We start from the raw sequence: 25,104 nt of genomic DNA on the forward strand, positions 1-25,104 counted from the left end.
AACCAACAGGCAAATATCTATATATGAGTGTAATGTGCGTTTACTTTTGTCCAAAATCCTTACCCTAGTGCAAGACACCCCCCCCCCCCCCCCAAATCCAAATATTTTCAGCCGCGACTGCTCCCGCCCATAGCCACAACCCACGGGAAAACATCTATAGCCTATATGAGTAGAAGAGGTAAAGTTGTACATTTACCCCTTGTCCTAAATGCCCACCACAGTGTCCGTGCCCTCTCCCCCAAATCTAACGTTTTGCAGTCGTGACTGCTCCACCCTATAGCCCCAACCGACATGAAAACATCTATACAGATGAAGTTAGTGATATTTAATGATTATAATACTCCGTATGTTGCAAGTCTTCGTACAGTTCTTGTTGATAAAGAGCCCCACCCCCTTGGACTGGCTGCTCGTAATTTTCTTCCCGGGCACGACCATTGGCCTTTCCACGTCTCCCCATCTTCAATTCTAAAATAGAAATAATTTAGTTATAATAGTAGATCTAATACTTAACCAACTTCGCACCCAGCTTCTGTATCTATAAAGTCAAAAAAATTCACAAGGTCATAAGACAGTTTAAAACATTCCCGAATCTCTACCGCCCCAATATCGCCATCTTCACAATGCCAAGCTTATACCTTGACTGCAATAGCCACCTTTCTTGTATCACATACGTTTGTAAATGAAGCGATTTGATTGTATTGTACGGTAGAGAATACAGCCAATTAGAGGCCTGCATAATGCTACCTTCTATGATACAAGAGAAGTGGCTATTGCAGACAAGGTAGGAGACGAAATTTGTTATAGTTTGACATTGTAAAGATGTATCCCCTCTAGTCTATCATGACGTCTATAAACATGTATAAAAACCAGCATCCCCAACCCCATCTTCACACTGGTCAAGGTATTACGTCTTCATCTTATACCTTGACTGCATTGGTTCTCTTGGTTCACGGACTTTTGTGAACGAAGTAATTTTATTGGATTATACGCAAGCGAATACAGCCAATCTGAATCTTTGACAGAAAGACGGTAGAAAATAATAATGCACAAAACCGAGGGGTTTTGCTGAATTCGCTGGAATACAATCCAATCAGGTCGCTGACCGTGAAACAAAAAGGTGGACCATTGCAGTCAAGGTGTAAGATGAATACTGTATACCATAACCATTGTGAATATGCCAGAACCCCCCATGGTTATGCAGTAACAATAACGTACGTGTTGAATAGCGAGGAACCTCTGGTCTATCCTCTCTTGATGGTGGATGTGGTTTTCGTTTCGCCAAATCTTTCAAACTGAAAAAATGCCATTTGATCGTTAGATTATAAATAACTCGGGGAAAGAAGCCAGAAATTCACCAAGTGAAGAGAGGAAATTGAGCAAAAATGGTTATTTCAAGTTTCTTCATATCCCCATTATTGGTTTTGACATAGTCTCGAGGAAGTATGAGGAATGGGGTGTGGTTTGGACACGATATTCATAAATGATCTTTATGTAAACAAACACGGAAGTACTAGTATTAAAGAGACATAAGGAAATGTTGTTACCTTTTTGGCTTTTTATTCTTTGGTTCTGAAATAAAAAATTAAGAAATAATTAGTTGACCCTAATGTCAAACACCTTATTGTAATTCTGCACTGTCATATACGCCCTGCTCTATACGCACTGCGATATTATACGATCTTCTCTATACGCAGTCATATTATACGCCCTGCACTATACGCACTATCATATACGCCCTGCTCTATACGCACTGTGATATTATACGATCTTCTCTATACGCAGTCATATTATACGCCCTGCACTATACGCACTATCATATACGCCCTGCTCTATACGCACTGTGATATTATACGATCTTCTCTATACGCAGTCATATTATACGCCCTGCACTATACGCACTATCATATACGCCCGGCTCTATACGCACTGTGATATTATACGATCTTCTCTATACGCAGTCATATTATACGCCCTGCACTATACGCACTATAATATACGCCCGGCTCTATACGCACTGTGATATTATACGATCTTCTCTATACGCAGTCATATTATACGCCCTGCACTATACGCACTATCATATACGCCCTGCTCTATACGCACTGTGATATTATACGATCTTCTCTATACGCAGTCATATTATACGCCCTGCACTATACGCACTATCATATACGCCCTGCTCTATACGCACTGTGATATTATACGATCTTCTCTATACGCAGTCATATTATACGCCCTGCACTATACGCACTATCATATACGCCCGGCTCTATACGCACTGTGATATTATACGATCTTCTCTATACGCAGTCATATTATACGCCCTGCACTATACGCACTATAATATACGCCCGGCTCTATACGCACTGTGATATTATACGATCTTCTCTATACGCAGTCATATTATACGCCCTGCACTATACGCACTATCATATACGCCCTGCTCTATACGCACTGTGATATTATACGATCTTCTCTATACGCAGTCATATTATACGCCCTGCACTATACGCACTATCATATACGCCCGGCTCTATACGCCCGGCTCTATACGCCCGGCTCTATACGCAGTCATATTATACGACCCGCTCTTTAAATAATGTCATATAGGCCCTGCTCTATACGCATTTCCCTATATATACGCACTATGTTGAGAGATCATGGGCGTTAGAAAAGACAAGTATGGGAAAAGTTATTTGAGGTAGGCGGGGAACTGAGTCAACTGATGGTAAAGAGGCACCGTTGTCAAGAGGTTGTTATCCTTTATAGTTCATCCCCGACTCATAACCCGCACGATCCACCCCGTCATCTTAGCTAAGCGATTGAGATGGGGTTTTAGACACAAACTATTCATAGTTCCACGGGCTTCTTCGTCTATGGGGTCTTTTAAATACCTATTTCAGTCGCACTAGGCTTCTCCACTGGTCTCTGACGCCGTCTGTGACAAATAACGACAGCTACAGCCACAATGAGCAGAACGAATACCCCGATTCCCACACCAACTCCGATATACACAGACTTCATCTCATCTTCAGTATTGGCATCAGCGTCTTCGTCTGGGGAACTGGACTCAATGGTTTCTGGAATATACAAGTAAGTCTACATCACCCAACCAAGAAATACAATACATTTTCTGGTAAGCTCTACGGACAATCAAAAGCTGCATCAAAGATACCTAACTCAACTCGAGGTTAGAGAAATCTAAGTCTCCAAAGTTCACAACCTAAATTTCGTGGATCCTGTCCACCAGGTGATCTTATAGCCCGATCTCTTGGCTCTCTCCCCAACTAACCGTACTCAATCAAAATTAAGTAAAAACTGAAATAATAAGGAAAAATGGTCGCCGGACTTTCACTAGAAAGAATATCTAAACCATGTTAAGCTGAATTGACTGAAATAACGAGGAAAGATGGCTTATTCAGTAACCATTTATAGCCGGGTCTACTGGAATGATAAGGAACAATTAAAGCAATCAGATTTTCCCCAGAATGAGCTTAAGGCCTACCTTGGACTCCGACTGTAAAAAACAAATCAGCACCTTCTCCGATACCATTTTCAGCAACAACTCGATAAAGACCACGGTCGTCCAGTACGGTGTCTGTAATAGTCAGATCAGCTAAACTCTCCGTTTGTCTGGTGGTCACTCTCTTGTCGTTCTCTATGGTATGACTGGACCCATCAGTTTTCTTCTTCCACGAAAACACTGGCGGAGGATTGGCAATAAACGCAGCTTTCAGATGAATAGTTTGACCAGGTACAAATGAAATTTTGTCCGGGTAAATTCGTGGATCATGTGGTCGAGGTGCACCTGAAAGAAAAGTTCCAATATTAGGGGGAAAGTCCAAAGATTTCGGTGATGCACTGCGGACTGTTTTTAGCAGACTCTTTTTCAGAAGGCTCCGTAACAATTTCGAAAAATATTTCCCTAGTATATCATCCCATGTCTGTCGAATATGCCAATTATACCCTTGTCCTTGCCCTTTTGAATAGGGAGGGATACATGTATGTTCGTGTCGCTTATAGCTTGCCATGTGGTGGTATACATGGATTTGGAAAACCAAGGCTGCAATAGCTTAGAACTTATGTGATCCATTGAAGGGTAATGAACTTTTGTTCATCATTGGGAAGCGTTCCCTTTAACACATAGTACAGTTTGGAAGGATATGTTCACTCTTTTTGAACACGGCTCTCCTTTGGGAAAGTCAACATAAATCGGCACCCCTTTTAGAGAGTTTCTAAGATCTAAATCTCTTTTATGGTTTGCCAACTAGACATGAGAGTCCCCATAGCGATAGCAATATTTATTTGGTATTCACGTTTGTAAACTCAGCATACCCTCTAGAGAGTCTTCATATCTAACAGTGCTTTATGGTTTGTAAACTCAACATCCCTTTCAGATTCAACATAGCTAATAATATAATGCATTTCAATGCTACTTACAAAGTATGGAAACGTTGAAGTATTTGGTTGATCGGAGTCGGAGGATATCGTTCCAGACCGAGCACTGGTAAACTCCGGTATCATTGAACATGGTGTTATCAACAACGAGCTCGTCTTCCAAGGTGTCTTGGGTGGTGATATCTTCCCGTGGTGTTACCCATGTCAGAGTTACATTGGGTACACTTTCAACTGAGCAGTTGACCCTCAACGTACCCCCTTCGCTGATCTCGATTGGGTCGTTACTTGGAGTAACCGCTGTGTTGTTTAATTCGTAAACTGCAAAAATAAATAAATCCATCGAACTGATAGAAAATACAGATGTAAATGCTTTGAGCGCGAATTTGAAGAAGAATTTGTCCAGATCATGATTGGGGAATGTAACCCTACACATAACTTGCATTAAAGTGGTTGTATTGATATTCGAAGTCAACCTTAATCTCCTTCAGTTTCTATACTTGTAAACCAGAAAATTAAAATTAAATTCTTAACAGCTGCATCCGTCTTTATAAACCAATTCAGGTGCAGAAGGATTAAACGCCATTCAGTTCCATAAAGACGTCAAAACTAAAACTATAAGCTTTCTGTTTCTCTGAAAATCATAGGATCAAATTTTGTCGGTAATGTGGAATTCTCCATGTGGAAAATACAAATTTAATGCGTTTTGAGAAACAGGGCAGGAACGCTGCATGTTGGCATGTCCGACTTTTATTCAGATTACTTACCTGAAACGTAGATTGTAGACGTAGGACTCTGATAATTCCCAGGGTATCGATTAAAACAGTTCAAGCTTCCTGTGGTTGCTATTTGCAACGATGCCCACCAATGTGTGCTGTTAACTTCGACGGACGTATCTGATTTACGTACTAACTGATCAGTTCCACGACAGACGGAATAGCTACAATACTGTACAATAACGTCTGATTGCAAGCAGATCTTCTTTAATATTTGGTTTTTGAATATGAATTCCCCCGTAATCTTACGAGTTAAAACCAAAAGGGCTAACATACATATTAAGCTTATATCTGAAGAAAAAGAGTAAAAATTCACATTTTTATACAACAGACAATCTCAAAATACTGCTTATAGCAAAGGAGTCATTGTATAACGTCCATGAAATAGTTTTGAGATCAAACATAAGAGTTTGGAGAAACATTCTGCCCTTGTTTCGGACAGTAAATCCCCATCAGGATTACTTTTTGGTTAAATTCTATTATATGTCCCTAAGAGTATTGCCAGTGGCGTGTCTACGGCGGGCCAGGTGGACCAGGGGGGCATGAAGATTCCCCGACAAAAACTTAATAGAGAATATCTCAAGAAAAACCCCTAGAATTACTTACATGATCGAAGATACATCGTTGACTATTTAGTTAAGTGTGAAGATTTGGCTGAACGAGGAAAATTCGCCCTTTTCCTCCTTCCCCTACTATAATATAATGTTTCTGTATAATTCATAATAATTCACCATAATAAATAATAAAGGTATTTAATATTCTTTATGCGTTTATGAAATATAATTGATCAATTTCCCGCTTTGATTTTTGCTTTACCAGCTGATAGAGGTTCATTTCAACAATATGCTTTTACCACACCTGCTGATTGCGCTCAATTTCAGCTTTCTTTACAGTCTAAACAGATACTTTACCAGCTGATAGAGCTTAATTTAAAAAGTCGTTATACCTGTAGTTGTCAAATTAAATAGATGTTTTAGCAGCTGATCATCTTCACAATGTCAAGCTATTACTAACTTCGTCTTATACTTTGACTACAATAACCGCCTTTCTTGTAGATCAGGGAATGCAGCCTATCAGATTCCTTGCCAGAAATACTGTATAAACATTATGGTAAATGTTCTGTCTATGCCGGATTGGCTGTATTCGCTAGCGTACAATCCAATCAATTAATTTGAACTGGTTTTGACATTTTCTTATCTCGAGGAAGTATGGCAGATCGGTGCGTGGTTTAGACACGTTGGGCGGTGTGAAGATGGCAGTTGATAAAGAGTTCCATTTCAGATATCTGCATTATCGACTAATTATGGCATAAGGCCAAATTGCATCTATTCTTTCTGCAATATTTTGCAGAATTAATGTCCAATGTGGAAGTCCGAATACTAGCAGCTGATTTGTCGATACACTATTAAACAGAGGAGACAATCTCGGCCTAGTATAGGTGTTTCTTGTATTGTTAATTGAATCGATAATCCCTGCAGCGTCTATTAGCATAAAAGCGTTCCATTCGTGGTTAAAATTACTTACTCAGATGCTACCGTGTAACTAATAACAGTAAGGGGGGGCAATTTATTTAAAAGACTCCAGACGGGACAGGTTTCAATAAGGCACATAAGGGAATGGTGTATGGTCGGTAATGGATGAGTCGGTTGCCAGAATTTTAGGGAGGTGAGGAGGGGTGGGGGGTTCAGAAGCGTGGCATTTGTAAGTACATTTAGGATCAAGCAGCTTTGTCCTTGATGCGGTTCCATTGTAACATTTTGAGGCTCTCCATCATCGGGTTTTCGTGGAATATAACTTTTCAAAGGATTGGCGAGTCCTTTGAATTGAAAGTCATAGAAAAAAAAAGACTGAGGGTGGTCAAATTCTTGTATTCAATCAAGATCTATTATAACAAGACTGTTTTGATTGGGTTTATTTTAGCCAGTCATGTCTGACTAATCATTAATAAGACTAGTTATATCGTAATAGGAACAAAAATAACTTCTTGATGTCCATATTGTTCCCGTAAATCCCCAAATCAAGACCAAATTTTGGGAAATGATATCAGATATTTAAAAATCAGACATCCAAGTATTTTGATAATTCACAAAGCCCTGGAGACAGATTCTCTAAATCTGTCATATTAGACAGATTGATCTTAAATTTACATTATCAACCCAGTCTCCTTTCATTTTTCTATTATTAGTTTTTAGTTTTAGCATAGCCACTTCACAGTGGGTTCTAACAACTGGAGCCTTGAACATTGGTCAAATTAACCTTTTGACACCAACATTTGAGAAGGGTACATTTGATTCATTTAAGCAGGTTAGGTCAAAAGGTTAATTTGACGATTGTTCAAGACTCTGGTTGTTAGACCCTACAGCGGCTATATTAAAAATAAAAACTAATAAAAAAAAAAACGAGATGAAATCATAAAACAATCAAATTATTGTATTCATAAAATCTTGTTACATTGAGTAACATTTTTGAGAAACTTAGTTTCTTCATGATTTTAATGTTAAGTAAGTGTTCTTGAAACCAAGTTCCTTATATTTTTGATATTATCATCGTAAAGTTTTTAAGAAACCAGAATTTAAAAGTTGACACTAAAAATGTCTATGAAAGTTTGTCAGGATGAGCTTTTGTCATATGAGTACATAATTCATTACTAGTGGCGTACGGTTCCGCACAGTAACCACATTTAAACGGTTTATCAGCATCTGGTTCTTGCTTTATCTTCAAATCCCCTCCAGCTGCCTCATCTTCCAGATTCTCAATTTTAACGTCACTACAATCTGCTAATCTGTTACCGCTGTCATCTGCACCTTCTACTTTGATTCTTTTAGCAGGTGAATCATTCTTCCCAGATCCGGCGCTTGTGACAGTGGCTCTCTTATCACCTCTTGGAGCAGCCACTGCCAATTCTTCAGGCGTTCTCTTACGACAAATATGGATCTTGAATTCTTCCGACGTTAGGAATTTCATGCCACAAACTTGACAATCCAGTGTTTTGAAATGTTGACGATGCGCTTTAAGATGGGCATCAAATGATTCTTTGGTGTTGGAGATTTTACGACAGAACAGGCAAATGTTACCCTCGACAGCGTGAAGTGAAAGATGAATGATTAATTCTTTATGACAGAGGAAAATTTGTTGACATTGTGGACATCGATCGTGGTTTATTCGATGTTTGTGAAAATCTGAATCGGACTCGAATTTTTCATCACAAATGACACATCGATAAGTAAATGTTGATTGCTCTTTGACTTGGTTTGTCTCTGGTTCCTCTTCTCCCTCCCCCTCTTCCTCTTCGTTATTTTCATCTTCTTCCCCTTCCCCTTCTTCTTCCTCTTCACTATCCTCATCCAAATCTTCAGCCTTCAGTTGCATCACTTCTTCTGCTTGGGCTGCCATCTTTAATCACTATCCTAAAATATAAATTGGAATTTCAGATAAACAAATTCATGAAACTTAATTATTAGGAACTGCCTAGATCTGCTGTCAGACAATATTTACAGAATTTTCAATTATTTTGACATTTTCATGTCAGAATTTTAAGTTCTTCGTAAAACTGTTTCTTATTTGAAAGATAGAACAATAATGACTAAAAGAGATCCCGTGCAGGGACTAATTCAAATTGAATGCAGACTGCAGCATACACAATGAAGAAACATGTAAGAAAATCAAAACAAAAGAAGTCGAGAAAACCGGTGTCGAAGTATTCTGCTTAAAAGCGGATAACATTTCCAACAAAACATTTCCAAAATGGCTTCGCAGTTCAGGAAACTCTTGAACAAAGTATTTCCAAAATACCAACCTTATTTGTTGCTAAATCAAATCACAATCTTTGACAATTCGACTTGTTTGTATCAAGCAAGAGAAAAGATAATAAAAATGGCGCACTAAGGGGAATAACTCCAGTTATTTTCATAGACTCAAACAACAGTTATTTAATTTCAGACCACAACTCCTATTCTATATTTTCACTAAAAGGGTCTTAGTACTAAAACTTTTAATTGAAGACAACTCTAAATGATTGATCAACACAAATTTGATTTCTAATATGATTTAGCAACTCTAGAATTTTCTGATTATCGCTTCCTTATTCGGTCGACCCAGCTGTAAATGGGTAGCCTACGGATAATCCGAGGAAGATCAAAGCGAAATTGTTTGTCCAAGGACCAGTTGGTAGAAAGTAGTGATACGATACATATCGCGATATGGGTTGATAGAAGTATTCACTGTCTTATAAAAAGTTTCTAACAATTTCAGTGAAAAAAATTGTTGTCATAAACCAACTTATAAAAGTCTGTAATTTTTTTTGGAATGAGAGGCATTGTCAAGTATCGATACACGACGTCACATATCGTGGCATGATGTATCGCGATGCGATGTTCACTGTGAACCTAAGAGTAAGATGTTATCCTTGTAAAATATAGTTGTTTCTTTTTTTCTTCCTCGTGTTCACTGTGTTTATGCCACTTATTCAACTTCCCACCAAAGGGTTCACATAATAAAGAAAATTATTTCTGTATTTTCACCCTATAGGCTTAGCCTAAATGAAAATAAACACGACATTTTTTGACATATGCAGTATTTATGTTATTAAGTACATACTATACAAATATACCTTGAAATTTTATACAGTAGCCTACATGTCTACAAACAATTAAAAATGCCCCTTGTCGAAGGTATACGGTCATATTTTTCATGTTAACCGAGGCCAAACTGAAATCTTATTCAGGCAAAATCTAAACCAAATCCCATTTCCAGACCAAACTCCATAATCCTCAACAGGACTGATTTAATAGCAATATGGATTAACTGTTTAAAATAGGAATTCAGACACCTAAAGCCCTGGAGCCCAGTTCAGGAATAGAAATTGTAGCCCAAGTTCAATCTAAATGTTTCACCAAGCATCCCCATATTCTTTAAAACCAAAATTTCAATTTCATAATGTATTGTATCCTTTGAAAGATCCAACCTCTTTTTTCCCCTTGAAATAAACGACTAGATCAGGGGGCATCTTTTGTGGCATGATTTGCAATAACAAATACATAAATGCCGTAAATAAAACCGCCTAAATACGCGCAAGTACCAATGAACAGGCTTATAGATGCCAGGAATTTCGCTTTCTGACCAAAATCCTCTGCTTTCTCCCAGTCATCCTCAATCGCCGATTTTTTAGACTGAAAATAAAAGAAAAAAAATCATATATAATATTTTAAGATACCGAAGGAATAACTCTCATAAATTCCCCCAGAACCCCTCCCCCCCCCCCCCCACCCCCTTCCGGAAATTTTCAAGAAAGAGAAGCCCGTACACACAGTTTCCATTGATCTGGCTGCGCCATTGAAAAGTGTACCATAAATTTGTTTGGTTATTTAAAGTGATTATTGAAATCTTACCCCTAAATTACCACTAAATGTCGCTTAAAGAATAGCAATCCCACTACTATGGACCTACACGGTGTTTAAGACGTGACATACGGTATGCGATATCAACATATTATATGACGATATCACATCCCTTCCGAGGAACTTGGTAGGACTAGACCTGTCGGGCAATGCTACCAGATAACTCACCAAAAGAGAATAGACAACAGCTGCTATACCAGTTGGAAAGAAGCACAGCAGGCAAGTGGCTAGAGACATCATTAGGTAATCTTTCGGTATATCCGGTTCCTCTTCAACGTCAACGTCGGGTGCCACCACATACACTGGCTGAAGCAACTGCACCGTTTTTCCTGACTGGTCGATTGTCGGCTGGCCTGGTGTGCCTTGGATTTGTGCTGGGTAACTTGACTGGATTTCTGCTGGGTAACCCGTCTGGATTTGTGTTGGCTGATCCGTCTGGATTTGTGCTGGGTAACCTGACTGGATTTGTACTGGGTAACCTGACTGGATTTGTGCTGGGTAACCTGACTGGATTTGTGTTGAGTAACCCGTCTGGATTTGTTTTGGCTGACCCATCTGGATTTGTGCTGGGTAACCCGTCTGGATTTGTGTTGGCTGATCCGTCTGGATTTGTTCTGGATAACTTAAAGGGATTCGTGTTGGCTGACCCTCCTGGATTTTTGTTGGCTGACCCTCCTGAATTTGTGTTGGCTGACCCGACTGAATTTGTGTTGACTGACCCAAAAGGGTCTGGACTGATTCGCCCTGTGTCTGTGTTTGACTGATTTGTGTTGGCTGGGCTGACTGGACTTGCTTCGGACGATGTTCCGGGTTGATTTGTCTTGGCGAGTTTTGAGCTTGTCTTGACGAGTTTTGAGCTTGTTCTGGCTTGCATGATTGGGCCTCTTCTGGATCGTTTTGAAACTGTGTTGGCAAGTTTCTTTGAGCTTGTGTCGGCTGACCTAAAGGAGTATCTGCTTGTATTGACTGAATTGACTGAGTTTGAGCTTGTGTTGGCTGGTTTGACTGAGTTTGAGCCCGTGTTGGCTGGCTTGACTGAGTTCGAGCTTGTGTTGGCGAGTTCTTGGCTGGTCTTTGTATGTTTTGGGCCTGGGTTGGCGAGGTTTGAACTTGTGTCAGCGACTTTTGGTCATTCGTTGGCAACTCTTCAGATTGTGTTGGTTTACTTGATTGGGCCTTTCCTTGATCGTTTTGAACCGGAGTTGGGGGTTTTTGAACCGGAATTGGTGAGTTTTGAGCTAGTGTCGGCGAGTTTTGAACCTGTGTTGGAGAGTTTTGAGCTTGTTTTGGAGAGTTTTGAACCTGTGTCGGAGAGTTTTGAGCTTGTGTTGGCGAGTTTTGATCTTGTGTTGGCGAGTTTTGAGCTTGTGTTGGCGAGTTTTGAACTTGTGTCGGCGACTTTTGGTCATTCGTTGGCAACTCTTCAGATTGTGTTGGCTTACTTGATTCGGCCTGTGTTGCAGAGTTTTGAGCTTGTTTTGACGAGTTTTGAACCTGTGTCGGAGAGTTTTGAGCTTGTGTTGGCGAGTTTTGAACCTGTGTTGGCTGACTTTGAGCTTGTTGGGATGATTGATCTGCCGTTACCTACAATGGAATATTAAGTCTATCGGGTTTTAATTGCAAACGTTTCAAAACATTATACGGCACATATCAAAATATTTCCGAACCCTTCTGACTATTGGTCAGTTAGTCACTGTTGTTGTTCTCGACTGTTTGTTGGAGGGAGAAAACCACTGAATTTACCGGAAAGCGACTCCAATAGCCATCCTTGACCAATGTCAAGTGTGATGTACAATACCTTTTCTGATACCAGAAAGAAAGATACGAGCTTTCTTTCGCATAGGCTAGACTCCTATCTGATGCCGAGGGAGGAACTGGGGATTTTGGTGGTGCATGGATAATTGAAGCATAAGCCTTACTGACATGTTCTGGCAGCGATGTAATGACACCATTTTGGACATAACCAGGATTCTTTCCAGATAGACACACTTTTCTAAGCTAACACCACAAAAACTCTAATAAGATCTATAGTCTACTTACATTTAGGACATCGCTAAACTCTTCTGAAAGAAAGAATTGTGGGTAAATTTGAACATACAAGGACAAGGGAGATAATGAGAAGTGCCATAGGCCTCCGCCACTGGCTGCTTAATGGATGTACATAGCTGCTTATCGGCTTATTAAAAGCGCGTAAAAGAGGGTAGGGGGATTTCATTCATAATTTTAATTGCAGTCACATTACGCCTTGCCTACATCAAAGGGAAAGGGACTACAAGGAACGACAACTCTGTATGAGAGATTGGGGGAGTGTTGTGGTCGCATATTGAATGCAACTCAAACTGCTTAATTTTTTTTATAAAGACAAGATGATCGCTTGAATAATGATGCCTAGTTCCAGTGATGGACAGGATTCATTTTATTTTGAAGAGTGTTCGTAAACCTCCGTTTTATTGCAGTCTACCGTTGTTATCTTTAGAATACTAGAACTACCTACCGTGCTTCTGCATCATGTCCTTTTTATTTATTTGACCGCTTAAACTTAAAAGATACTGTACGCCTACAAAATTTCAGCGGTACTACATCTCCACAATTTCCTATTTGCTCACTTCCGTTTGGACTCTGACGTCGTCAAGGAATTTGACGCCATAGCACGACTGACGTCAAATTCTAACATACTTCGGAAATTTTCATAGTCAAATGAATGGAGTTTTACCGCCTACTATTCCGCTCCAGACCGGACCAATGAAGGCAATACAATGCCATGCAAACGGAAAATGCACATGATTAGTACCAATGACCAAATATTAACTATCATTAAACTACCTTGTCCTTGGTCAATCTTTTGGATTTTGGTCGTTCATTGGTTACTTTAGCCTCGGCCTACACATTGGTAGAATCAAGCAATGAATTTGTCTTTTGTGCTAGATATAGCCTACATGGTATTGTTTCGTAGTATGAAATCTCTAATCCTTAAACAACACCATTTTTAGTGCCCTGATTGAGAGCTAGTTAAATTGTAATATCGTATCAAAATAAAGAAAACAAGAAATTTATAGTAATTTTTTAAATTAACAAAATACATATTTTGAAAATATTAAATATAATATAAAACTTCAAGCATTTTGAGAGAGTTAGAAAGCAAAAAATATTAAATTAGAATAAGAGTAAAAAGGAAAGTTACTTTCAAAATCTGAGCTTCTTTTTGAAATTCTTTGTAAAAGATCTTTGACGTGTGTTGAAATAAATGCCTTAAATGAATTCGATTGTACGAATTTTCTTCTAAATGGACCCTACCCCTTTTACACAATCGGGCGGTCGGTAAAATTTTGAGAAAGTGACCAATGACCAATGAACTTTAAGATACGAGATTCTAAAATTTAAAATTTTGTATCCCTTTAAATTCCATGTATAAAAAGGGAAATCTAAGGATATCGCAACGCCATTGTTACTAACACTACCTAAATTAAGGTCGTGTTTATGTTTTGAACTGTCCCGGATGCAAATTAATAATATATAACCAACAAATAACAATGATTTTGGCTCTTGAATTACAATTTTAGATTTTAAATGTTTTTTTTTTTATTATGTGCATCGTCGAATAGAACTCTGTTAATCGTATTGATACCCTCTCAAAGCAGAGGCAAATACCACGAACACCACAATTACGTAGATTATAACAGCAATAATCCAGATAATACCAATCACCAAACTTATTATAGAGAAAATTTTGGCCAGGTTTCCTTCTTCTTGAGCTTTTGCATAATCCTGTCTATCACTGGACGATTGGGACTGAAAAAAATGAAAGACATAGTAGACATTTGTAATCGATTCTTCTTTTAATTCAACTCATCTATAGTAGGCCGACCTCCTACTGCAATAGCTCCGTACCTACCAGTACTAGTATCCCTTGCAAGCACCTCGGATCCAATAATATATGGATTGCATTATTTCGTCGGTTTGGCCTACATGATGCCAAAACATCTGAAGGTCGGTAGGGCCTATGCCTAACAAGAGTCCGAAAAATTTGGCAGATTTCTATGCATTCGGTAATCCTCGGCAGTTTCCGTAAAGCTAAATCTGTTGCAGAACTTTCACGGTAAACTGTTTGGTTCCTATATGGGTATCATCAAACACTGGAGGGGAGCCTTAGATGTTTCGTTGACAAAATAATATTCTTTAATGTATGGCGCGAAATTTTTACGTCTGGTACAAAAACAGGAGAGAAAAAACTTACGCTGCAGGCAAACACAATAGCAGCAATACCAGTGGGCCAGAAGCAACAAATACATGTGAAAATGGCGAAACCCAAGTAGTCGCTAGGACGAGATGTTACTACGACATTAGAAACTGGATAACCACCGGAGACCTGAAATTCGAGAATACATGTATAAATCAAACTAAATTATATTAGGCCCTAGGTCAAACTGTATTATTTTTTTTTCTCCGGATACAGAGCTCAAATTAATGTACTAACAAGAAGTTTTACGTCCTTATTTTCTGCACCGGATTGGCCATTGATCGCAATGCATTGTACAATGGGGGAAATCTTCCGCAGCCTGTAACACATGATACAACTTCCATGACACAATAAAGGTGGCTATTGCAGTCAAGGTATAAGTATGAAGTTCGTAATATCTTTACTAATGGATAATGGCTGAAGAGAGTTTATAGCTTAGGTTAGCGGTTATGTTAGTTTTTTGTTCTGTCTTTATAGCTTCCGAAACCCCCTCTGATCATGTTTCTTGTCTTACAGCTCTACTTACCACCACTGTGTTAGAATGTTGTTGTCCATACCCCTGTTGTCCATACCCCTGTTGTCCGTAAGGTTGACCATATGGCTGTCCATAGGGCTGTCCGTAGGGTTGTCCTGGTTGAGTGAACCCCTGTTGTGGTTGACCTTGAGATTGTCCGGGTTGGGTGAATCCCTGGTTGCTTGCAGAATAATCAGGCGGTTGTTCTGATCCTAAAATGATAAAAGAGCTTATTGGGATTGGATTGGATTGGATTGGATTGGATTGGATTGGGATAAGCATAAAGCATCTGATTGTCTCGCTCATTCATTTACATACCACCCAAAATCACCACTTTTTATATCACAAATGAATCATATCTTATTACGACTAAAAATAAAAAAAAAGGCAAAAATAAAAGGAAATCCCCTAAATCTTCCTTTTTTGTAAGCTTGACTTATTCCCTTTCAACAGCCCTATTACATTTCATATAGAAATATAATATTTATAACCTTTACTGAATTGTCACATAATCTTAGTCAAACCTAGATAAGTTGTTAGGTCAATTACCCTCAATTCAGCTATACATACTCATATAGGGTTTCATAGCTCTTATTTTTCATTTTCAGAGCACTCTCTTTTCCATGACCTCATACCCTTCAAAAAGAGTAGGATGTGAAACGCATTTCAGTTTACGCCCATTTACACCTGCGTCATAAATATGACATATACGTGCGCATCCATCAAATATATTTAAATAAATTGCGTACGAAAGGGAATCTTAAAATCTATAGTTAAACGACCCTGCAGCGGTTAAAATAGGCAAGATAAAGTCACATCTACCAAACAATCTTTTCATCTCTTGGTATGACAAGTGGCCGTAGGCGTAGAATACCGGGGGGCGGGGGGGTATCTTTTCGGACAGCGACCTAATAAATATCGGGCAACAAAGAAATATACTGTAAATACGGGTAAAATTCTTGTGAAAATTTCTGGCAAACTAGTCCCCCCCCCACACAGGTTTTAAGGCCCGTACAGCCATAGTAAAAGAATTGCTCCCCTGGAAAATTTGGTGGCGCTTGCTCGACCCCCTCACTGCAGAGAGACGCCACTGGATATGACTATAAACTAGTAAACCAATTTTATCTAAGGATTATTAAAGTATTTATCTTATCTCGTTGCTTATCAACAGAAATCTAATCTTTATTGATAGAAACTAAAACACGAATACGTCGTTTCATTTATCAACACAATGCTCTTTACAACACTGTACGTTATTTTGAGTTACAATACAAGTACTGTGCGTCAAACCTTGATGTTGTACGTTTTATCTATCATTTTACAAATAATGTGCGTTATATCTTGATGATGTACATTTATTTAGATCTGTTGTACTTTCTTTACAATTACTGTATGTTTTACTTGATTGTTGTACGTTTTATTTAAATGGACTGCACCTTAATGTTACGAGACCTAGTTTACGTTCCACCATGAAGTTGTAATTTTTGTTAAATGTACATGTACTGCAGGCCTACCTTCATCTTACTAGTGAACCTAGTGTGTGTTTTGCCTTGAAATTTCGTTTAATTAATACAACTGTACTTTCTGGGATAAATTTTGTACAAGTATGACACACATTCATAAAAACTAAAATAATAAATAACAGTATAAAACTGTTGGACCGTTATAGCCCCTGGCAAAATAAAATGGTAGACTCTACATACATATTCACACGCAAACGTGAGAGCTTGGCCCAGGGGTATCAATATTAGACCAGAAAATATCTCCCACCCCCTTAAAAATATAAACAACATTTGTTAATGGGCAGGCGATGGGGAGGGGGGGGGGATGGTTATTAATTATTGATAATGGTATTTTCGGGTCATATTTAATAAATCTTAGAGTGTGTAATCGTGTTCCAATCATGCCCTTATCCTAGAACTCTCTCTACCTTTCACCTTCGTACCAGTAATATTTGTTTGTAGGGAGGGGATGGAGATATCCATTATGGTATTTGCGGGTCCTATTAAATTAAAGATGGAGTTTTAGCTTTCAGGGCGTGCATTCTCGGCCCAAACGTGCCACTCTCCCCCCGCACTCTCCATCTTTATCCTCCTTTACCAGTTAACACGAAGATATGAAACTGCGTCAGTTCGTAGAATTATAGTAATTTGATATTCACTATAAAATTATGCTTTAATTATTACTGCACTAAGATCGATATTGTAACAGGCCTTTTCTACTAAAAACTATGTAGGCCAATGTCACAGAGAACTGACAACCGAAACGTAGTTTATCACGGACAATGGTCGTTATGAAAATACACAGAATTCCAAAAAATGTAATATTTACCTTTGGTTGCCATAGTTGATTGATACAATAATGAACACAAAAATTATCTGTAATAATTCCGACAGATTTGTAAATGCAGGTAAACTAGGTCACGTGGTGTTTATTATTGTATACTCGATTACCCAGAGACCAGTGATCAAAAATATAGGATCGAATAGACAAATGCATAGAAATACAAGACATGGTGATCTCGACTACATATTACATAGAGCTGAATAGCCAGACACGTAACTGTTAGACCCTTTTTTATGCTGAATCATATAGCCTTATCATGTTTATGTTAGGTCTCTAGAAATTGTTTTCTCTCGTTACGATTTAGTGAAACGCTTCGATTCAGTAAGTTATTACAAAGCGTTTTCATTTAATGACGATAAATCGGTTGAATGCCTATTAGCTAGTTGCTGTGAACGGGAGACGGACAAAAGTGCCTTCACAAATAAGGAAACATATTTCATAAATCTAGCACATTTAGTCATGAATAAGGAACTCATCTGTATCGTTATTGAGATATACATCTATTATAATTAGCTAAGGCATGGAATCTTCCTCAAAAGATGTCATTATCATTTTAATAAATCGCAAAACAATCTGTTTTTATTTTAATTAATGAACAAGTTACTTGATTTAATTCTGAACAAATACTCAAAATGATTTTATCACTATATTTAGATAAATATTTTCTTATCCTATCATAAGACAAGATCTTGCTTTAGAGAATGGTGGAGACATGGGGAAAGAAGAAAAGTAAAAGGTAAGGGACAGAGTTTGAGTTACTGAGTAGAACAAAAAGAGAAAAGGAAAGACTGGTAGAAAGGTTAAGGAAGAAGAGACATGCAGAACCGCCTGGTAGAGCGGAAGGAAGAAAAGACATGTAGAGAGAAAAGGCTGGTAGGGTGAAGAAGGATTTGACTGGTAGTAAGGAAGAAGGAGGGTAGACAGGAACTCAACGAAAATTGGACAGCGACAGAAATAATTAGATAACGAAGAAATCATAAGGTGTCTCAATGGTCAAATAAAACTATATTGAGTTCCTTCCCTTGAGTTAAAAACGTATATAAAACGTTTCTATTCAAATTTTAACATTCTATTTCACATACTATGAAATTCGGCAGCAGTTCAAAAATATTTCGATTATAGACTCCAGATCGATCTTACCAATAAAGTCTAAAATATAATAATAATACATGTTTTGAAATATTGAAAGATGAGATTCAATGGAACGGTCCATACTTCCATACTAATTACGCTCTGGTTTCATATCCCTATTCCAGTGTTCATTGGTCCAATAAGGTGCTGAAAAGGAGCAGGACACACAGGGGAGAAAGGGGGTGGGGCAAATACCAAAAGTCCATATGGTTGGAAAGGGAAAATGTGTTTAGTCGTTCGAATGGACGGTACATCGATACCCTGTGAAACAGATTGAGCATCCCTAAAAATCCCTCAAACAACTGGAATTGAAACTAGAGTAGGCTAAAGCTTTTTCCTTACTGCACACTGCATGACTCGTTGCCTGGCTTCATTAGACCCAATTCAAGTCCTATCAATACTTTACATTTTAAGTATAAAAACATCTTTCTTTACGAAATATATAATAATAATATAGATATTGGAAACAGATATTGGTTACTATTCTTGAACAGGCCTCGTTCAATCTTCACAATATCAAGGTATTATATACCCTAATACTTTAAAACAGTGATTAGATTGGATTGTACGCTAGTGATTACAACCAATGAGAGCCGGTGAAAGAAAGACTTAAAAACTGTAGTTGTGACTTTAATCGAGGGCTTTATTTGACCAAATTTGCTACCGTGTAATCCAACCAGTTCGCCTCATTGACAAATTTACTTAATACAAGAAAAGTGCCTATTGGTGTCAAAGTATTAGACTGAGTTTGTTAAGCTTTGGGCCATAGAAAGCGGTCTTTTCGCTAATGCTACATGATATGCTCCTCTACAAATCTATATTATCAAATAATATATTTTGAATGCCTCGGATTTATGCATTGTTATCTCTACAAGCGAAATGTAAAAAATATACAAATTAAGAATTATTTTGGCACCCAAAAAACAATTTCAGGCTTAAATTTTCTACCATAAATAACATTTGCTCTGTTTATTTCATTGCAGGGGATATAACTTGTTTTGATCACAAAAAACTATAGAATTTCCTCGTGTTGATTACAATTACATAAATTATTACAGTAATAATGCCGAGAAGACCAATCATCAAACTGACGATAGAGAATATCTTGGCCATATTCCCCTCTTCTTGTCCTCTAGCAAAATCTTGTCTGTCACTGGACGCCTGTGACTGAAAGAAAAAAGACTGGTTGGCATTTCTTATTGATATTTCTTCTTTCGATACAAGTTAAATCCTGCTTGAGGTACTAGTGCCCTTGTTCCCGACCTTAGTAGGTCTATCCCAAGGGTGTACCCGTGAACACTTCAGGGGTGTATACCTATTAGCAATTCAGAGGGCACCTGTATAAGTTAGGTCTAATTTTTAACATGTTAAGCCTTATAGAATTTTGTTATTGACTACATAGTTCAATAAATTCTGTTGGAATATTGAATCCCTGCATCGAACTTATTGTCTGGGACAAGAATGCCTCCACCCCCACCACTCCTCAGAAAAAAACATCCCAAAAGAACATAGAACTTACGCTACAAGCAAACACAATAGCAACGATACCAGTGGGAAAGAAGCAACACAAAAAGGTGAAAATGGCGAACCCCATGTAGTCGTTTGGGCGAGATGCTACTACAACATTTGAAGTCGGATATCCACCAGAGGCCTGAAATTGGAAATAATTAAAAGAAACAACAGAAGAATACAGTGTCAGAAACAAAGTCTTGTAAACTGGTACTCTGTTGTGCTCGCTTATCATTACCCTTCGGTGTGAGGCTTTAGATGGAATGGGGGACCAGATAACAAGGTCTTGATGCTTTTGGTTCTGTATCACAGTCGGTTGCTTGGTTACTTCGAGCAAAACGGTGATTGTGGTGAAACCTTTTACTGTCTGCAAACCATCTGAAACGATCTACAATCAAAGTTTGGCGCACAACTTACCACCACTGTGTTAGAATGTTGTTGACCATACCACTGCTGTCCGTAAGGTTGACCGTATGGCTGTCCATAGGGCTGTCCGTAGGGTTGTCCTGGTTGAGTGAACCCCTGCTGTGGTTGACCTTGGGGTTGTCCAGGTTGGGTGAACCCCTGCTGTGGTTGACCTTGGGGTTGTCCAGGTTGGGTGAACCCCTGGTTGCTTGCATAATAATCAGGGGGTTGTTCTGATCCTGAAATGATAATGGAACCATTCATTTCATTTCATTCCTTCAAATGAAATGACGTCATGTTAAGAACGAACTCTCTAACCGACTGTGTTATAGAACTGTAGAGCGATATAAAAATGCCACTGTTAAAATATAGATATATTATTATGTATATGATCTTTTCATTTAATATATACCTATTCTATTACCTGACTATATATATATATTTACTAAAGAATTAGAACAGATATATATTTAATGAAAAGATTATTCATTATTGAGGTGACTTTTACCAACAATATAGTAAGCTATAAATTTATTAACTAAAACGATATCGTTATAAAAATGTTCATGTTGTTTGATTGTTGAATCCTCGAGGGAAATAAAATGAAACATATATTCAAATAAATAGCCAAACAAAAACAAAATTCTCAAACTTGGCCAATAAAAGTATATATTCATCTTAGGCTTGAATAAATACTTGAATAATTACTGAATAAATACGATTTTCAAGATAATCACTTGGTTTTCAAGATAATCACTTGGTTTTCAAGATAATCACTTGGTTTTCTGGATAATCACTTGGTTTTCTGGATAATTACTTGGTTTTATGAATGATTACTGAGTGTCAATGATAATAACTTAGTTTCCTTGATAATCACATACTTAGTATTATGAATAATTACTTAGTTTTATGGATAATTACCCAGTCTTTTGGATAATTACTTAGTTTAATGGCTAATTACTTAGTTTTATGTAAAATTACTCGGTTTATGGATTATTACTCAGTTTTATGCACGATTAGTTAAGTCTATAAATGGATATTCAATATCATTTTGTTACTCTATGATCGATATTGTCAAACGTATTTCAGCACGGACAATAGACAGTTTGACAAAACATACAATTCAAAAAAGTCATAATTACCTTTAGTTTCCATGTTGAATTAATTAAAATAATTAACAGAACTATTATATTGGATAATCCGAGATGATCTAAAATGCTTTTAAACTAGGTCACGTGGTGTTTATTATTGTATACTCGATTACCCAGAGAATAACAATATTAAAAAGGTCGGTGGCACAACTACCATAGGAACGCGTTGAACTAAGTCCACGGGTCCCCTACCATAAGGGAGCGCTCCACCTCCAGAAAAAAAATTGCAGGAGAGCATATGATTTTCAAAAATGTTCTCGGGGTCCCTAACATCAGCAAGGGGCCCCAACCCCCAGAAAAGATGCAGCAGGGCATTTTAAAAACTTCCTCAGGGTAGTGCCCTCAACCTATTTGAATTGAATTACGACATTTTGATCTTGACTTTACCTGTATGGCCCAGATAGGGATCCGATTACGTCATAAGATCGGGAATATGTTATTGCTTGTTAAAAATAATTTAAAAGTATATAAAAGAATAAATATAAAACCTGTTTATATACGTCTCAATTGATCCAAGACACAATAGAATCATTTACAGGGGCTTAGGTTTGGGAAAATGAAATGCATGGAGTTTTACGTCCTACATTTCTGCACCTGTGAAGACGGACAACGATACAATGAGGGAGACTTCGAAGCGGAGCTTCTGTTTATTGTCCCATCAGAACCACTAGTCGTTTTTCCCATGTCAGCCCCCATCTTAATCTATGACATGTTAGAACCAGGATGAAAATTATGTTAGGGAAGGCACAGGGGAAGGGTGGGGACGGAGTGTGGTGTTGATTGGAGTCAAGTTGGTTACTCAAGTCATCGCTCCTAGTTATTACAGTTGACCCAGCTGTAAATTGGTACGGAATAAGTCATCGTTCTTCATTATTCCAGTCTACCCTGCTGAAAGTTGTTAGGTTATCCTTTCAAAAATAGGTTGTTTCTTTTTTTATGTTACCATCTTTGATAATAAAACAACTTTTCTGTACAGAATATTTATTTAAAAAAAAAACAAACAACAGAGAATCAAAATATTATCACAGATATTATAGCATCTTCATATTGTTAAGCTATTATGAACTTGTACAAGTTCGTAATATCTTGACGTCGTGAAGATGAGATATGGGTTACTATGGGTTAACTATTCAATTTGAGCTCCATTAATATAAGTACTGTAGCAAGTTTCCCTAGCTAGACAGGGTATGCTTTCAATGATCTTTAAAACCACCGTATACCCGTCTGCGACTGGGTTTATCAACTCGAAGAAAGTCTACCTAGCTAAATCAAAATGATCAGATCATTCAGAGAGTAACACGTCGCTTAAATTCATTATTTGGTATTCAGATTCGTTAAAGTGGCCTTCTTTTTCAGAGAGTCCACATAGCTGATAATATTCATTTGGTATTTATTTATCACACTTAATGACGCCGTTATTTATGTAATTAAAGACGAACCCTAATCCAGATTTTAATTTGAAGAGTAATTGGGCCTAAATATAACTAAAAAATGGAATTCTATCAGTCGATAAAGTAAAAAAATAATGTAACTATTTCCTTTTAACCGTCGCTGTATGATTATTAGGGTATATGTTTTGCAAAATCACAATCATTCTTAACCGAAACTCTGAGAGTTGCTGGTAGCGGCACCGACGGCCTGGGCAAATACCACGAACACCACAATTACATAGATTATAACAGCAATAATCCAGATAAGACCAACCACCAAACTGACGATAGAAAATATCTTAGCCATATTTCCTTCTTCTCTGGCTTTCGCATAATCCTGTCTATCACTGGACGATTGAGACTGAAAATGAAAATTCAGCGCTGGATTAGAAACATATTCATATTTTACAGAGCTAAGTCTACCAGATTGACCCTTTAGTTTCTTTTGGCATTGATCTTTCCTGGATTATCAAACCCCTTGAATGATATAATATGGAGGAAAAGTTCTTGTAAATCCTGTCTACCAACTGTCCCTTGGCAAAACCCCGTGGCAATGATTTTATAATGATAACTACATAGGTCCTCTAGGATACCAGCTGGTCATTTACCAAATCCCATAGTAATGCTTGTATGAGGATAACAACTTAAATTCTCGTTCTACCAGTTGATCCTTGGCTAAATCCTAAAAATATTAGGAATCCAAAAAAAAAAATGAAAAAAGACTTGAAATTGAATGCAACAAATGGCCAATGAAGACGGGCAGCGTGTGCAATGAAGGAAATTTTGTTGGACAGCTGTAACACGACTTACCATACAAGCAAACACAATAGCGGCAATACCAGTTGGCCAGAAGCAACAAAGGCAAGTAAAAACAGCACATCCTAGGTAAGAATCGGGTCGGTGTAACACTACTACATTAGCCGGCTGTCCAACCTGAAAAACGAGAGATAAAAACATTACAAACCAAGAACACAACACTGAAAAAATTCCGTAACTAATAGCACTGTGGTCAAAGCTATAAGCAACATGGAAACTAAAAAAAATTTTAAAAAGATTTTGACATTTGATTTTTCTTTTTCATCGTGAAAAGGCCATCATTATTTTTTGTGACATGTTTTTACTGATTTCGCTTCACCCTTAAAATCTTCAATATAATCTTACCACTACTGTGCTATGATGTTGCTGTTGGCCATATCCAGGTTGTTGGCCGTATCCAGGCTGTTGACCATATCCAGGTTGTTGACCATATCCGGGTTGTTGACCATATCCGGGTTGAGGCTGGTTATATCCGGCCGGCGGTGGCGGTTGATTTTGGTTCTGTCCGGGTGGTGGATTACTCCCTGATTTAACTGAAGAAGAAAATGAAAATATGTATTAAAATAGCTTCATGAAGGACAGAAATTACGAGCCATTACAAGGTCACGTGCTGAGACAAGGGCAGGGCATACTCTACCCAGATGCCACTGTGTGATTGTTATTATCAAACGACAATAACGAAAAGTTTTTGGAAACTCGGCGAATGTTATTTTAATTGATATATTCCAGACGGAAGTTCTGTTATATGTCCGTGTTCAATCGAATAAAGATATATATACCGAAGTGGCGATGGTCTAATAGCAATGCCATTTATTTACCGATATGTCCGATGACGTCATGGAAGAATACTACAAATAAATTTTCACTGTTTTCCCAATGTTTTCGGGCAATGACCAAACCCCCCACCCCCCCCCCCCCCCCTTTTAAAAAATACACTGGACGTAAACCTGCACCCAACGTCGTACCATGACTATTTTTCCTTTGAACTGTACTATCAG

General features: G+C 38.0%; 7 protein-coding genes across 7 annotated transcripts in view; all 7 read right to left on the bottom strand.

The window, feature by feature from the left end:
* Window positions 1–325: 325 nt before the first annotated feature.
* On the bottom strand, window positions 326–5,793 carry LOTGIDRAFT_165046 (hypothetical protein; the record flags this gene model as incomplete). Its single annotated transcript, XM_009061564.1, has 8 exons — window positions 326–465; window positions 1,216–1,292; window positions 1,545–1,569; window positions 2,895–3,080; window positions 3,506–3,808; window positions 4,441–4,716; window positions 5,163–5,462; window positions 5,778–5,793. 8 exons carry the CDS (start codon window positions 5,791–5,793, stop codon window positions 326–328), a joined length of 1,323 nt encoding a protein of 440 aa, XP_009059812.1.
* Window positions 5,794–7,020: 1,227 nt separating this feature from the next.
* LOTGIDRAFT_234296 (hypothetical protein) lies at window positions 7,021–9,047 on the bottom strand. Its single transcript, XM_009061565.1, has 2 exons — window positions 8,968–9,047; window positions 7,021–8,578 (listed from the first exon to the last, which is right to left on the bottom strand). Exon 2 carries the CDS (start codon window positions 8,562–8,564, stop codon window positions 7,767–7,769), a length of 798 nt encoding a protein of 265 aa, XP_009059813.1. The 5' UTR covers window positions 8,565–8,578; window positions 8,968–9,047; the 3' UTR covers window positions 7,021–7,766.
* Window positions 9,048–10,949: 1,902 nt separating this feature from the next.
* Window positions 10,950–11,231, bottom strand: LOTGIDRAFT_79887 (hypothetical protein; the record flags this gene model as incomplete). The annotated part of the gene is made up of 1 exon (XM_009061515.1): window positions 10,950–11,231. A coding segment is annotated over one exon (282 nt), but the record flags the coding sequence as incomplete, so codon positions are not given.
* Window positions 11,232–11,791: 560 nt separating this feature from the next.
* Window positions 11,792–12,004, bottom strand: LOTGIDRAFT_98418 (hypothetical protein; the record flags this gene model as incomplete). Its single annotated transcript, XM_009061566.1, has 1 exon — window positions 11,792–12,004. A coding segment is annotated over one exon (213 nt), but the record flags the coding sequence as incomplete, so codon positions are not given.
* Window positions 12,005–13,613: 1,609 nt separating this feature from the next.
* On the bottom strand, window positions 13,614–17,748 carry LOTGIDRAFT_234298 (hypothetical protein). The gene is made up of 4 exons (XM_009061567.1): window positions 17,650–17,748; window positions 15,331–15,530; window positions 14,802–14,933; window positions 13,614–14,356 (listed from the first exon to the last, which is right to left on the bottom strand). The coding sequence occupies exons 1-4, from the start codon at window positions 17,660–17,662 to the stop codon at window positions 14,177–14,179; spliced, it is 525 nt and encodes a 174-aa protein (XP_009059815.1). The 5' UTR covers window positions 17,663–17,748; the 3' UTR covers window positions 13,614–14,176.
* Window positions 17,749–19,797: 2,049 nt separating this feature from the next.
* Window positions 19,798–21,864, bottom strand: LOTGIDRAFT_165050 (hypothetical protein; the record flags this gene model as incomplete). Its single annotated transcript, XM_009061568.1, has 4 exons — window positions 19,798–19,962; window positions 20,315–20,446; window positions 20,722–20,948; window positions 21,852–21,864. The coding sequence occupies 4 exons, from the start codon at window positions 21,862–21,864 to the stop codon at window positions 19,798–19,800; spliced, it is 537 nt and encodes a 178-aa protein (XP_009059816.1).
* A 964-nt stretch (window positions 21,865–22,828) lies between these two features.
* The window catches only part of LOTGIDRAFT_234299 (hypothetical protein), a 4,194-nt gene continuing 1,918 nt past the window's right edge, over window positions 22,829–25,104 (bottom strand). Inside the window, exons 2-4 of the mRNA XM_009061569.1 lie at window positions 24,452–24,639; window positions 24,101–24,223; window positions 22,829–23,651 (exon numbers count right to left, since the gene is read on the bottom strand). Of these exons, the coding sequence (XP_009059817.1) occupies window positions 23,457–23,651; window positions 24,101–24,223; window positions 24,452–24,639 (506 nt within the window). The 3' untranslated portion in view covers window positions 22,829–23,456. The remainder of the gene's footprint in view (window positions 23,652–24,100; window positions 24,224–24,451; window positions 24,640–25,104) is intronic.

The sequence above is a fragment of the Lottia gigantea genome (genome assembly GCF_000327385.1).
Source record: "Lottia gigantea unplaced genomic scaffold LOTGIsca_49, whole genome shotgun sequence".
In the NCBI taxonomy this organism is placed as follows: Eukaryota; Metazoa; Mollusca; class Gastropoda; family Lottiidae; genus Lottia; species Lottia gigantea.

Excerpts from the sequence above, each read along its gene's own strand:
- LOTGIDRAFT_234296 (XM_009061565.1), bottom strand. The coding sequence starts at position 8,564 with ATGGCAGCCCAAGCAGAAGAAGTGATGCAACTGAAGGCTGAAGATTTG.
- LOTGIDRAFT_234298 (XM_009061567.1), bottom strand. Across the intron at positions 14,934-15,330 it reads AACATTCTAACACAGTGGTG|GTCTCCGGTGGTTATCCAGT; the intron begins GTAAGTAGAGCT and ends CTCGAATTTCAG. Across the intron at positions 14,357-14,801 it reads CTATTGTGTTTGCCTGCAGC|TCCCAATCGTCCAGTGATAG; the intron begins GTAAGTTTTTTC and ends CATTTTTTTCAG.